The 14,388-nt window shown below is 40.0% G+C and overlaps 1 protein-coding gene across 1 annotated transcript; it reads right to left on the reverse strand.

Annotated features, from left to right (window-relative positions):
- Positions 1–11,936: 11,936 nt before the first annotated feature.
- LOC115536062 (cytosolic phospholipase A2 gamma-like) lies at positions 11,937–12,936 on the reverse strand. Its single transcript, XM_030347719.1, has 3 exons — positions 12,788–12,936; positions 12,211–12,376; positions 11,937–12,127 (listed from the first exon to the last, which is right to left on the reverse strand). The coding sequence occupies exons 1-3, from the start codon at positions 12,860–12,862 to the stop codon at positions 11,937–11,939; spliced, it is 432 nt and encodes a 143-aa protein (XP_030203579.1). The 5' UTR covers positions 12,863–12,936.
- Positions 12,937–14,388: the final 1,452 nt, after the last annotated feature.

Raw genomic sequence — 14,388 nt, forward strand, 5'->3', positions numbered from 1 at the left:
GCCATCGTGTGGATGTACAGTATTATACACAATATGCCTAATGTTATACTTCTATTCATAGCACATGTAGGCCCAATGTTAAACCTCTTCATAACACATGTAGCCCTAATGTTAATCCTCTATCCATAAAACATGTAGGCCTAATGATAAACCTCCATCCATAACTAGATAACCTGTCCAAAATGCGGGCAGCGTGGGCAGAGCAGATCGCTACTCTAAAGCGAGACCACATGCAGCCCAGCCCAATATGTGCATTCATAAAGAAGGATACCCTTGGAGCGTGAGTACAATAACAAATAGGTTTCCATCGTGTTGTATTTTGCACAAATAGGAACACACTATTGTTGGTTTATGAACATAACTAAGCTGCTTTTTGTCACAGGAAACTATGTGGGTCTGAGGCCGCCGTGGTCGCTGCCCCTGCGGCCGCTGCTTGAAGGACAGAGTGGTTTGTGGTGTTGGTGGTTTTGTGTTTTTATTTCTACCACAAGATATGGGGATCCTTTTTTTTTTCACCCGGTGCTTAAAAGTCATTTTATTATCAATACGCCATTCATTGCCATTGGTGGTTAAGTATTGATATTTATTTGGTTTTGGTTTTTAAAGTGGATTCTTACATTATTTTGTCCAAAACTTCGACCGAAATGAGTTAATTTATATGTAGGCCTATGTTTTATCCGTATTTTGAGTTTTGCTCTCTAGAAACATGCCTGGTATATAGTTGGAAAAGGTTTATCAACCGTACAATAATCAGATAAAGGAAGGAAACTAACCACACGTTTCCATTAACGTAGGCCTACATTATAGGGTACTAAACATGGGAACAAACTGGTGGCCCCAGGAGCTTGTGTCTAAGTTCTGAGACCATGATTGTCAAAGCACAAATTAAAGAAAAGCTGTGTATTTGTAGATGTTTTGCTGCATAATTCTCATCCGTTTATTCTAAAGGATGCCAGGTTGAGTGTTAAAGTCATTGTTATATTTGCCAGGTGTTTCTTTGTTGTTTTCAGTTGTTTGCAAATGGGTGATGCAAAGTATCGGGTCTTGCTTGAAACAAAGTGCTTAAACTATCATGAATGAATAAATTCAAATACGAAATCAAATTAGCATTTAATCGATTGCATCTGCCTTGCGCTCCGGGCCCTCCCATGGGTGTATTATAAGATCTAAAACCATCAGGGCAGACCAGTTGGTAGGACAGATTTAGAAAAAAGGTCTAATGGAAATTAATAGAAATATGCTTGACATATTATGACAACTTGTTCAACCCTTTTGCATGTAAAGACTTATGCAATGAACTAATACCTAAATGTTGTGGGGGTGAGACTATTCCATATCCATTGCAATACATTTTGATCAACATAAGCAAATGATAATGTAGGAAAGAGGAGAGAATTGCACATAATCATTTATATGAATGAACCAAAGCATTTGCAACTTGTTCAAAGAAATGAGAAACTGCTTTTTTGATGCACACAAATGACACAATGATGCGAAGATTGAACAGGTAGTTTTGAGAATTTCAATTCTGATCTGAGAAATGTACCAAAGCGACTGAGAAATACTGTAAAATCCAGTGATAAAATACATTAATAAAAACAGCTAAAAGAAGAGTTGAAGTACAGATTGAATTATGAAAAACTTATAGGAACGCCTGCCTGAACAAAAAAATTGTAAGCCCTTTTTAAAAAGTGTCCACCGACTGGCACCCAGGGGAGGAAGAGAACTATAGAAGTGGAGGAAAAACGGGAAAAGACAGAAATACGGTAACTTTAATTTGTGTATCTTTAATGTAGGCCTGGCTGGCTATAGCCAACTGGTCACTTTGTCTGGCTCTTGTTCACCTTTATATCTTTATTTCTCTGGAGCTAACTGTTCCCTGTACATAACTCCACTTAATACGTGGCTATTGGTTTAATTTATTCACTTATCAACGCAATATGTGATTTTATTAAATACAAATAATCTGCCAACAGTTGTCAGGGCGTAGCGCGTTGCCAAGCAACATGTAAACAACTTAACCAGAGTTAACTAGTCATGCAGTGTTTGTTTTAAAAAAAGAAAAGGAACATCAGCTCTTTACCTAGCTGGTCCGCTGCTCAATCCAAACCCACACGCTTCAATGAAAATCAAAACAGGTCAGCTATGTAGGGTCCATAGGTCCATAACAGTTTGTAACCCACAGTAAAATGGGGTTATTATCCTTAAATTATCCAATGCATTGTAGTAACCATTGTTGGAGCAGTGTTTAATTTCAAGCTGATTTGGATGATAGTTTGTGGTCTGCATATCTTACATTTCCAATATCTTTCATATAATAATATATTATTGTATTTTTTTTTTTTACACTTCAGTTGAGTGCTTGTTTAATCTCTGGTTATATCCCAACTAGATAAACCATATTTAATTGTATTTACAATAATTTGAATCTGAACTGATATCTATTATTTTGCTTATGAATGCCTTTAGTAAACATCATGCATTTCTTTGCAGTATTTTGTACATACCTTATTGTATTTATGATTCATTGCTTGTTACTTGGTTTGTAATACGTTTTGTGTGTTTAATTTTCTATCTAAAATCAAAGAGTCTCAAAGACAAAGCTTTGTAGCTTCTCTGAGTTTATGAACATTGGTAGTCGAATTTAATGTGCGATCCAAAGGGGTAGGGGGCGCCAGCAAAAATCTTGCCTAGGGCGCCAAATTGGTCAGGGCCGGCCCTGACTTGGCCCCTAAACTGTGAAGTTCGGCGTATCCTCTCTCCCAGGCCACACCCATAGCGGCTCAGTCGGAACGTGCCTACGGCTAGGGATCTATTTATCTCCACCTCTGTGACGGTGGAGTCGGAAAACATTTCACACCGTCACTGAGACGTTCAAACCAGTGGAGGCTTCTCCAGTGAGGAGATAGGTAGATCCTCCTGAACATTTTTAAAAATAAACTATTGACCTTACTCTTGTTTTTATGCAACATACCGGACAACATAGTGGTGTATAATATAAATAGGTTAGAATATATTTTTGGCCCGTGCGTAGGCCTAATTGTCAAGATGCACATTTCGATTAAAACTCACCTTTCTTATTTTGGACGACTAGATTTGCATTAAATTCACTTATTTCCCTGTCCTAAGTCATGTTTAGGGATACACAGTTGAACAACCTTTTATTTATTTTAAACAAAAACGACCACGTCAACCGGATAACATGACTCCTGTTGCATTTGAAACAAGTGTTTCAATCGTCCCGACAGCGAACTACTGACACTTAAACATTTTTTACCTCTAAACTTCAAAACTCTGACATTGCACACTTTAATACAGGTTTAAGTACTAATTCATCTGTTGTATAGTCATATTATGGCATGAAACAAAAAACACAACTATTTATTACAAAAAAACTACCGCAGGAAGGATTTTACTTAGCGCTCTCGAAAACAGGTTCGGGGGATAACATTTGAACGGTGGGACGTCATTACACGAAATTTCGCTGGGTTGGTCAGTCTTGCGTGCTGATAGTAGTGACGGAATTTGACGTGAAACCCTTGCGTGGTTTTCGAGGGAATCGCTGTGTTTCAATCGTCCCGTGTTTCAATCGACCCGGCCCTCCCCCTACTTTTTAAATAACCATAACTTAATCAATTTTCAACCGATGTTCAAACGGTTTGGTTTGTTATAAACGTCAGAGATGTATGACAGTGCACAGCGCATGGCTGTGCTATGAACCAATAAGCAGGAGCCCTGGCTGTGGATCAGCCTCGAGGGAGGGGTTATCCCCTCAAGCCCCTCAAGGCTACGAGAACCAACGAACAGCTCAGTCCGAGTCGTATGCCTCGTTTCCACCGAGTGCTGCGCTACTGTTCGGTACAGTGGTACAGTGCGGCTCTGTTCGCTTATAATCGCGAGAGATGGGGGGACTCGAGTCAAAGACTTGACTTGAGTCCGACTCGAGTCGCCAGTTTTGCGACTTGTGACTTGCTTGACCAACACTAACGAAAGACTTGACTTGACTTTGACTTGCCCCTTCCTGACTTGTGACTTGACTTGACTTGAGTCATGTGACTTGCCAAGTCATTGCAGTCTTGTTAAATATATATATATTTTTTTTAATTTTAATAAAAAAAATATTAGATGAACATTGTTTTATTGTGCGCGAGTGCTCCTGACCTGCAACCTGGCAACCCGCCCTCTTCCACGCAACGTGACATTCCTGCATGAGTCTAGTGAGTGATCATCAGCAGAGATGGAAGGCGCTCCGACCAACATCCCGAAAATAATAAATTTTGGCTACAAAGATTACACAACAACACAAAATAAAAGAGGAGCGACATGCAAAATCTGCAATGTCAAAATTACGGATTTGCCAAGCACCACGTCGAATTTCATCCGACATTTCAGGACAGCACATAAAGAAAGGTGAGTAACATGTTGCAAACCTAGATGGATTAACGTCCGTGATTGTCATTTTGCTACTTGGCTGCTGACATTAGTGAGAGTACTAGGCTAGTTGTTATTGATGATTTTACTTAAGCTAAAAAATATATATCTGAAATTGCAAATCTGGTGAAAAGTAGCTGCTATTCTCGAAGCGCTAGCTAGCTGTAACACCAGAACTGACTAGCTAGTTGCTAAATATCAATGCGTGCACGCCTCTAATGAGGTTATACGGAATCAAAACTTTTTTTGCGTTTGCATCCCTGAGCTTGAACACTAAAACTGCATGCCTAGAATATAATGAGGCTATACGGAATAAAAACTTCATTTTCAAATGTTATGACTACTTTGTAGGCAGTGATGGCAAGCTCCCACATCATCCTCTGGTTTGCTCTCTTGCTTCGCTAGGCATGCATGCATAGATAGATACTTAGCAGGCGGTGTTCAAGCTTATGGATGCAGACACGTGTAGAGAGAAAGGCAGAGGACGAGGGAGCACATTTAAGGAGGCACTAAATCATGACTTCACATATCAGGGGTGCAAACCTGTCACCGTTTTTAAGCCAAAATAGGCAATTAGTGTGATTCATATAGATCTGTAATAGATCGGGGGGGGGGGATGAATTTTCAAAAAACTTTAAGGTAATGTGGAACGTTGGTACGCTGCAAGAACGTTTGGCTATGTAACGTTGGCTATCCTGCTCTCTCTCTCTCTCTCTCTCTCTCTCTCTCTCTCTCTCTCTCTCTCTCTCTCTCTCTCTCTCTCTCTCTCTCTCTCTCTCTCTCTCTCTCTCTCTCTCTCTCTCTCTCTCTCTCTCTCTCTCTCTCTCTCACACACACACAAATAAAAAGCTGTTTGAGATTCATTCATGTTGAGCTGATTCATTACGTAACCTATCTTCTTACATTTAAAAAAATGACTGAAAAACAGGTTTGATGAAATACAGACATTTGAAAAAAAACGAATTTGATAATGACTTGACTTGACTTGACTTGATGATGAGACTTGACTTGACTTGCTTGACTAAAGCTGTGCTTGAACTTGACTTGCTTGATCCTCCTTACTGACGACTTGGACTTACTTGAGACTTGAGGGCTAAGACTTGCGACTGACTTGAGACTTGCATGTATGGGACTTACTCCCATCTCTGACTGCTGCGGAGCCCGCGAGGAGGATTGACTTGATCTATAAATGAAGTCCCTCAATCTTAATTGGTTTAACACCAGGACCAACATTCTAAAACATCCATTAACATCCACATTTGCCTTAAGCAATGTTAGGCTTACAGCCCATGTAAATAGTTGTGAAATAATGTTCTTGTTCTTCTTTGAATAGATTTTTACTCTGACCCTTCTGTTTGATATTGTGGAAAGGATGTTAGTGAATGATTCAGAGCATGATGCATTTTAAATGGCATCGCCTATGGTCTTGTGTCTTTATTTTTCTTAAAACAATTGTAGCTGAAAATAAACATAGCCAGATTACAAGCAATAGCTTCAGTCATTGAGGGCAAAAATAGGCCCAATGATAGGCCCAGATTTTTTTATTTAGTTTACAAATCAAGAGTAGGCCTGATTTTACTAATTGGCTTTGCATCCTTTTCTTCTGCCCTTGTAGTCCAAGACATGCTGCCCACCAGCTTTCAAAGTACAATGCTGCCACTGGTGGATTTGTATCAATTCACATAATTATCCCTCCCTGTTATTCTGTAGTTCACCAAAACACCCTGAAACAGCTTGAGTCTCACATACTTATGCCACCATACGCCACTAACAGTGCAAGCAAGCCAATGGCAACCAAGAGCGCAGTCCTTCCTCCCTCATTAAAAAAATTACCAGCCGCCACTGGTTCATACTGATGGCTTAGGTGGAGTGTGTTTTGAGTTCTGTGTTTGCGTCAAAATAAAAGCAATTCTCTGGGTTGTGCGATGTATGGGCTTCACACACTTTAAATGGTCAGCCTACCAATGTTAAATGGAAATTCCCACATATTGTTATGAATGCAGGCCTTTAGGTCTAAATGTCTACAAAGATGAATGGTATGAGAGATTTGTCCGTCAATCTTTGACGTACAAATGCCGCCGCTCTGGTTTTGGTCACTGCAATAGGAAAAAAAATAAGATAGGCCTACTGACCAACTCACACACTATATTGTGTGAGGCTGAGAGCGTAATGTTTGTATCCTGCAAGTTAAATGTCGCACTTGCACTACTACGGAAAATAGCCTACAAAAACTTCAAAAGTGTCTGCTGTTTATTTTACCGAAACCATTCACTTAAAATGTTTAGGGCAACTGGTGTATCCAGTTTGATAAAATTTGGTGCAACCAGATTCTTGTTGACTGTGGAGTTGTCTAACTGGTTAGGCGAAATAAGGACCACGTAGACCTGTGTCGCACAGTCAAATCGTTGAAGTCAAACGAAGAAGTTATGAAGTGGAATTGGCTGTATTTTTCTTTGACCTCCCAGAAACTATTGTAATTGTGTCGGAAGCAATTGTAATTTTCGTTAGTTCCTTTGTTATGATGTTTCATTGTATTCACTCGAGGGGAACACCAAGAACAAAACGCTAAAGACTTTCACTTTCAGATTTTTTTTTTTTTTTTCACTTAACCCTGACGAGGCTCCTGCATAACTTAATTCAACCCAAGAACAAGCGGTCACCATGAAACTCTCATGGGCGTTATCTGCCCTGTCCGCCGTGGTGTGTACCACAGCGTGCATGGTGCTCTTTGGCCAACATGCACTGTGGACCAAGCAATCCGGCTTTGATGAAGAGCAACGGTTGAAGTACGAGACCTTTGAGGCTACATTTCAAGAAAAGCTGTTCATCAAAAACACGTTGCAAAATCAGCTCCACCAACAGCGGAAAAACCTGAAAGAGATGGAGGGAGAACGGGGAAAGGCTGATCTTGAGCAACATCAAAAAGCGGCGGAACTCGACGACTGCAAAGCAATTAAGGTTAGGTCAACGTCAACTTTAAAAAATAATCGTAAGAGTGGTAAAATTACGTCAAACGTTTACTCAAGCTATTGCTTATCCCGTATGTTATTCTTTATTCATGTCAGAAAAAAAAGGAAACAGAGTTTGCAGACACAGAGACGGAGGTGGCGAACGTTGAAAGTAAGCTACATTATTATGGGCTTATGCGCCTATACTCTATGAGTATAGGCGCAGCCTTTTAAGTGTCGGCCTCATTGTCCTTTAAATAGCTGAAGAAAAGCTGTTTATTGGGAGCAGAACGTCCGCCGGCGCCCGGCTATATATGCGAAATGCGGACGTCGTTGAGGCACGCCGTACGCGGACGTAATTGAGGCCCACGCTGTTGGTGGTCGGGGATTACACATGTTCCAGTGCTACGGCTCACGCCTAGGGATAACCCAATAGCGATAGCCTTAAAAGGCTGCGCCTATACTCATAGAATCTAGAGTTACAATAAGTAATTATCGTTTCAGCCATTTACTGTACAATTCAGAATTGAATGAGAGGAGGGCTGAGCCCTCCTCCCGCCCTGGGAGGAGGGCCCGCCCTGCCTTGGTTCCCTCCCCCATAGTGCCAAAATTAAATTTGAGCGAGAGCGTAAAAAAATCTTTCGCGAGAGGTTTTGCGCGCGCTGAGGTAATTTGCGCGCGAGAGAGGCTGTTTTGCACGCGCTGAGGTAATTTGCAGGCGCGAGAGGCTGTTTTGCGCGCGCAGAGATCATTTGCGCGCTCGCAGTTAATATCTACGCGTGTGGAATAATATAATACGCCCGAATGCATTTTTTATCACATTAGTGAATTATGGCACTAATGTGTCGCCATACATTATTTGTTCACTGACAGTGCCATCGTGTGGATGATGTACAGTATACACATGTATGCCTAATGTTATACTTCTATAGCACATGTAGGCCCAATGTTAAACCTCTTCATAACACATGTAGGCCTAATGTTAATCCTCTATCCATAAAACATGTAGGCCTAATGATAAACCTCCATCCATAACTAGATAACCTGTCCAAAATGCGGGCAGCGTGGGCAGAGCAGATCGCTACTCTAAAGCGAGACCACATGCAGCCCAGCCCAATATGTGCATTCATAAAGAAGGATACCCTTGGAGCGTGAGTACAATAACAAATAGGTTTCCATCGTGTTGTATTTTGCACAAATAGGAACACACTATTGTTGGTTTATGAACATAACTAAGCTGCTTTTTGTCACAGGAAACTATGTGGGTCTGAGGCCGCCGTGGTCGCTGCCCCTGCGGCCGCTGCTTGAAGGACAGAGTGATTTGTGGTGTTGGTGGTTTTGTGTGATTTTATTTCTACCACAAGATATGGGGATCCTTTTTTTTTCACCCGGTGCTTAAAAGTTCATTTTATAATCAATACGCCATTCATTGCCATTGGTGGTTAAGTATTGATATTTATTTAGTTTCGGATTTTAAAGTGGATTCTTACATTATTTAGTCCAAAACTTCGACCGAAATGAGTTAATTTATATGTAGGCCCATGTTTTATCCATGTTTTGAGTTTTGCTCTCTAGAAACATGCCTGGTATATAGTTGGAAAAGGTTTATCCACCGTACAATAATCAGATAAAGGCAACTAACCACACGTTTCCATTAATGTAGCCTACATTATAGGGTACTAAACGGGAACAAACTGGTGGCCCCAGGAGCTTGTGTCTAAGTTCTGAGACCATGATTGTCAAAGCACAAATTAAAGAAAAGCTGTGTATTTGTAGATGTTTTGCTGCGTAATTCTCATCCGTTTATTCTAAAGGATGCCAGGTTGATTGTTAAAGTCATTGTTATATTTGCCAGGAGTTTATTTGTGGTTTTCGGTTGTTTGCAAATGGGTGATGCAAAGTATCGGGTCTTGCTTGAAACAAATTAAGTGCTTAAACTATCATGAATGAATAAATTCAAATAAGAAATCAAATGAGCATTTAATCGATTGCATCTGCCTTGTGCTCCGGGCCCTCCCATCAGGGCAGACCAGTTGGTATCTGGTAGCCTACACCATGCCTACACCCCATCCACGGTGACTTCTACCTCTGCTGCCCCCTATTGGTAAGGCAGCCGAGGCAAAACTTATAATGACCGAACACCCTGATACTTATACTAATTATAATGAAACATTTTATCTGTAAATCACTTTTCATAAAATAATCTCAAAGTGCTACAGAAACCGAAAAACAAAATAACAGAACCCTAATGGCAATAAAACATTACAGTTTTTCTCGTCGCTTTTGTACATTTCTCAGATCAGAATTGAAATTTACAAAGCAGTAAGTGCATTTCTCAAAACAAATCGTACAAATAGCAAAACACCATGGATTACCTGCAAAAGCCAGTCTCTTGCTGAAAATCCTTAGTTCATCTCTCAAAAGTAAATATCTGTTTCAATGAACATGTCAGTGCCATCAGAATGACAAGTCCTTGTGTCATAGTCTACGGATAAGACAGTCAAATTGCTTAGTCATGTTGTCAATATAACGTTGTTGATGTAAACTATGGCTAAAGTTTTGAAGACAATTATTGTAAATTGTAAGTTACACCTTAGTGTATGTGGGAGATTGATTGCAAGAGACTGGATAAGATTCACATTTACGCTTTGACTGTTTGTACTGTAATTTGTTGACAGACCATGTCATTGCTAGAAATGTGAACATAGGAAAATCTCCTTAGGGTAAACTGTACATGCATTGCTGTAGGAATTACAGTGCAGTCATCCGACAACTCCTGACGTTCCTGTCTGTTGGGCCACAAATTCTCAGGCAATGTAACATTGTGTTGTGCTCCAGCTATATATATACTTGCCAGTTCATGGTTCAGGAGATGCACCTTTGAGCTATTCCAGTACTGGTTGATCGTTGGATGATCTAACACTTCACACATTTCCCTTATTTAGAGAAAGTCAAGATTCACCTGGTAGCAATTGACCAATTCAGGGCAGATTTAGAAAAAAGAACAAAAAAAAGAGTCTAATGCCAGTGTATAGAATGAAATATGCTTGCCATATTATGACAACTTGTTCAACCATTTTGCATGTAAAGACTTATGCAATGAACTGATACCTAAATGTTGTGGGGGTGAGACCATTATAGAGACCATTACAATACATTTTGATCAACATGACATAAGCAATTGATAATGTAGGAAAGAGCAAAGAATTGTACATAATCATGTGCATGGATGTACCAAAGCATTTGCAACGTGTTCAAATAAATGAGAAACTGTTTTTTTCATGTGCACAAGTGACACACTGATGTGAAGATTGAACAGGTAGTTTTGAGAATTTCAATTCTGATCTGAGAAATGAACCAAAGTGACTGTGAAAAACTGTATGCCTGAGAATTTGTGGTTCAGGAGATGCACCTTTGAGCTATTCCAGTAAACTGGTTGATCGTTGGTTGATCTAACACTTCACACATTTCCCTTCTTTAGAGAAAGTTAAGATTCACCTGGTTGCAATTTACCAATTCAGGACAGATTTAGAAAAAAAGTCGAATGGAAATGTATAGAAATATCCTTGACATATTATGACAACTTGTTCAACCATTTTGCATGTAAAGACTTATGCAATGAACAAATGCGTAAATGTTGTGGTGGTGAGACTATTCAATAGAGACCCATTAAAATACATTTTGATCAACATGACATAAGCAATTGATAATGTAGAAAAGAGCAGAGAATTGCACATTATCATTTGCATGAATGAAACAAAGCATTTGCAACTTGTTCAAAGAAAGGAGAAACTGCTTTTTTGATGTACACAAATAACACTGAGGTGAAGATTGAACAGGTAGTTTTGAGAATTTCAATTCTGATCTGAGAAATGTACCAAAGTGTTGATGTGGGGGGCGAGAAGGGGGGGGCTCTTCAGGCAGAAGACAAATCCATAATGGTTGGCGGCATTCTTTCAAGGAAAACAAAAATAAGAAGGGTGATGAGAGAGGGAGCATGAGGACGAATAGAGGAAGGAGGGAGAGAGTGAGGAAGGCTTTTTTCAATTTGCTGTGTTATGCTTTGCTTTCAATAAATGTCCTAATGTTTGGTTGATGGTTGGGTTAGTAGGTAGTGGTGGACACACTGGGTCACCTGGTGGCTTCTTTGCAGTACAAAGAAAATGTGGCTATGGCTATGCTTATGATTTTTTAAAGAGAAAGTTGAACGTGTGGCAATTTTGTTCAGATGCGACATTTTCTGTCAGTGTTTCAAACTTGAGGCCAAGAAGGTGCTTGTTAGTACTTTAAGTAAATGGCAATGAAAATAACCCAATTTGTTCTAATTCATTTATGGTGATACATTTCTGATCACTTCTTAATTGGTGATAGATATAAAGAAATATTTTTTTTAAGCACCGAAGAAAAAAAGTAGATTACGGAAAGCTAAATTACAACTCTTTTATCAATCATACTATGTCTGGCTACGGTTGTTTACGATTTGTTACTCTATACTAGGTACCTTGATTACCTTGATTAAGGCATGTTTCACCACATTTAAATTTCCAGAATTTTTTTTTAAGCAATTAGACAAGAGCTGGGCATTGTCCCGCTCTTCTGCTGGACAATGGCCTTGATCTCCTCCATCAGGTGCTCTTTGTGGTTTAAGACGTTTTCACCGGCCTTCTTCATCAGATCCTCGATCATCTCTGGGCTGTAAGCTCCCTGGAATGTGGTATACTTCTGTATGTAAGCATCCAACTCGCTCCCTGAACACATCAGACAACATTTGAGAGAATTGAACACACTGGGTTCAATATGTATAGTGTCTGTTTACTTTATTATAACCTACCACAGTTTTCAACGTTGAATAAGGGAATGTGGATTACAGTGGGGGCTTCCTTCACCCCCTTGAACACATAGAAACCCTTTGGAGAGTTATTGTCGCTTTTTGTGCAATCAATCGCTGGGAAGGAGATGCCCAACTCATTACAATGTTTAGCTGTTTCAGTCAAAGTCTGTGAAATGAAATGGTATGAAATGAATAAATGCAGCTTAACATAAGAGCAAGCCATTTCACATGTAAGCAACAAAGATTTTGATATGGATGTATTACAGCATTAAACTAATATGTAAATCAGGTTGCAACCTTACAAGCACAATATTTGTTACCCACTGATCTAATCTTTACATGGAGAGGTTGTCTGTTCAACCAATATTTCACTTCCTCACCGTCAAATACATGAAAAGGGAATTGCCTAAATGGTGTATCACTCTGTTTGATTTACTTGCAATGAGCAATTTGCAATCACAGAGTTACACCTTTTTGCATGTGGGGAGTTTAAGCAAGCACGTTTGTTTTATCTTCTCCATCCCCTCTGCTATTTTCTGCCAGGGATTTGAATGTTCTTCAGGTGTGGACTTCTTACCTCCATTGGATCTCCTTCACTGAAGTCAAAGGAGATGATCAGATCTATTTCTCGCTCAGCTCTCAGTGCACTCATGTAGGGAGAGTTGACTAGCAAACCGGCGTCCTCAAGGTGAGTGATTTCCCTCTTGAGAAGCCTTTGGTCAATATGTGGAGCTTCAGTCAAAACAGGAAATATGTTAGTCCTTGTCTAAAATATACATGAAATATCTTTTGTCAACCGTGAATGAAAATACACTTCGCTGCATTGATTTCAAAGAACACATCATAAACCCTGAAGGCCTACCGTTCACGCTGTAGAGGTAATTATAATTGGTTCCCCAAATCCAGAACTTCAGCCACCCTTCGACAAATTTCAATATATTCTCGACGATGAAAGGCCAGATCGCTATGAAAACAAAGCAATAGAATATTGAAATGTTTCACTGCAATTCATTGGATTTGCTTCAATGAGGAATGCAGCTAAAAAATACTGCAAACATTAGATTTGTACCCTTGTTCAAGTCTGGAAACCAACTGAAGAACGCAATGCAAATATTCCGTAAGAGTCCAAATGCCAATTTCTTTAGAAGCTGCTTCGAATTTCGATCTGCTTCGAGCCAATCATCTTTGTTGATCATCAAATCTCTACCGCTCTCCGTCTTCTTCCCTACAGCATTTATAAAATAATGAGAATTGTACTAACACATAATTTCATCATGCATTTGCTTGGATTGCAAAATGTAATATAATTGACAGGTATTCACACAACAAAAAAATGGATTGATCTCAAGATCTAGGTTTAAGATTCTAAGACTAGAAATATGAGTAAGTTCTAAGTTGAAGTCCCTGGCAGATGGTACCTTTGAGAAGGGTATTCAACTCAACCTCCAAATCAGTCCAGTCCTCTCCTCTGAGGATACGGTAGCACAGTTCTAACGCCTGGAGTATTAACCTCGGCCCAGCATGGCTCTGCAACGCCACTGCCTCTTCTAAAGAAACGTAAACATCAACATTGTATTTATGGTAACATCATTATATTATATATAATGCTCTTCCCCCTCCTCCCTTAAAGGTCCCATGACATGCTATTTTATGTATTCTTTAACATAGGTATTAGTGGGCAACTAACACAGTATTCAAAGACGTTCCCGAAATTCAGCCGTGGTGCTGAGTTACAGCCACTCCGAGCCAGTCGCATATTGAGCTTCCCCCAAATGCATTGTTTTGGCGTCTGTAGCTGTAATGCAAATGAGGAGGAGCGAGGCGGGTCAAGGAGGAGGGTGGGGGTGTGGCCCTGAGCAGCTTGTAGCCACGGAACCATGCGCTCTGTTTACAGTGGATGTATCGCAATGGTGAGGCGCACACAGCCTTTATCCGTGTTCTGTAAATATTCTAGAACACGAGGGGGTCCTGGTAGACCCCGAAGCCAAACCTTGTAAATGGGATTCTGCAAACAGGTGTTCATACATTGAGAAATACGTTTTGAAAGGTTGAATATTTAGTTTTAAAAACTTGTAAAGGTGTACGTTTACGACATTGCAACGTATTTTTTCAGAACTGACTTTTCAGCACTGACTTTTCAGAGATTTGACCACACAGGCGCAAGCTTTGAGTCACGTG

Source organism: Gadus morhua, chromosome 22, assembly GCF_902167405.1.
Source record: "Gadus morhua chromosome 22, gadMor3.0, whole genome shotgun sequence".
NCBI classification, from domain to species: domain Eukaryota; kingdom Metazoa; phylum Chordata; class Actinopteri; order Gadiformes; family Gadidae; genus Gadus; species Gadus morhua.

Coding starts and splice junctions, on each gene's coding strand:
- LOC115536062 (XM_030347719.1), bottom strand. CDS start 12,862: ATGAGTGCACTGAGAGCTGAGCGAGAAATAGATCTGATCATCTCCTTT. Junction 12,377..12,787: donor GTGAAGGAGATCCAATGGAG/GTAAGAAGTCCA, acceptor TTCATTTCACAG/ACTTTGACTGAAACAGCTAA. Junction 12,128..12,210: donor ATTCAACGTTGAAAACTGTG/GTAGGTTATAAT, acceptor TGATGTGTTCAG/GGAGCGAGTTGGATGCTTAC.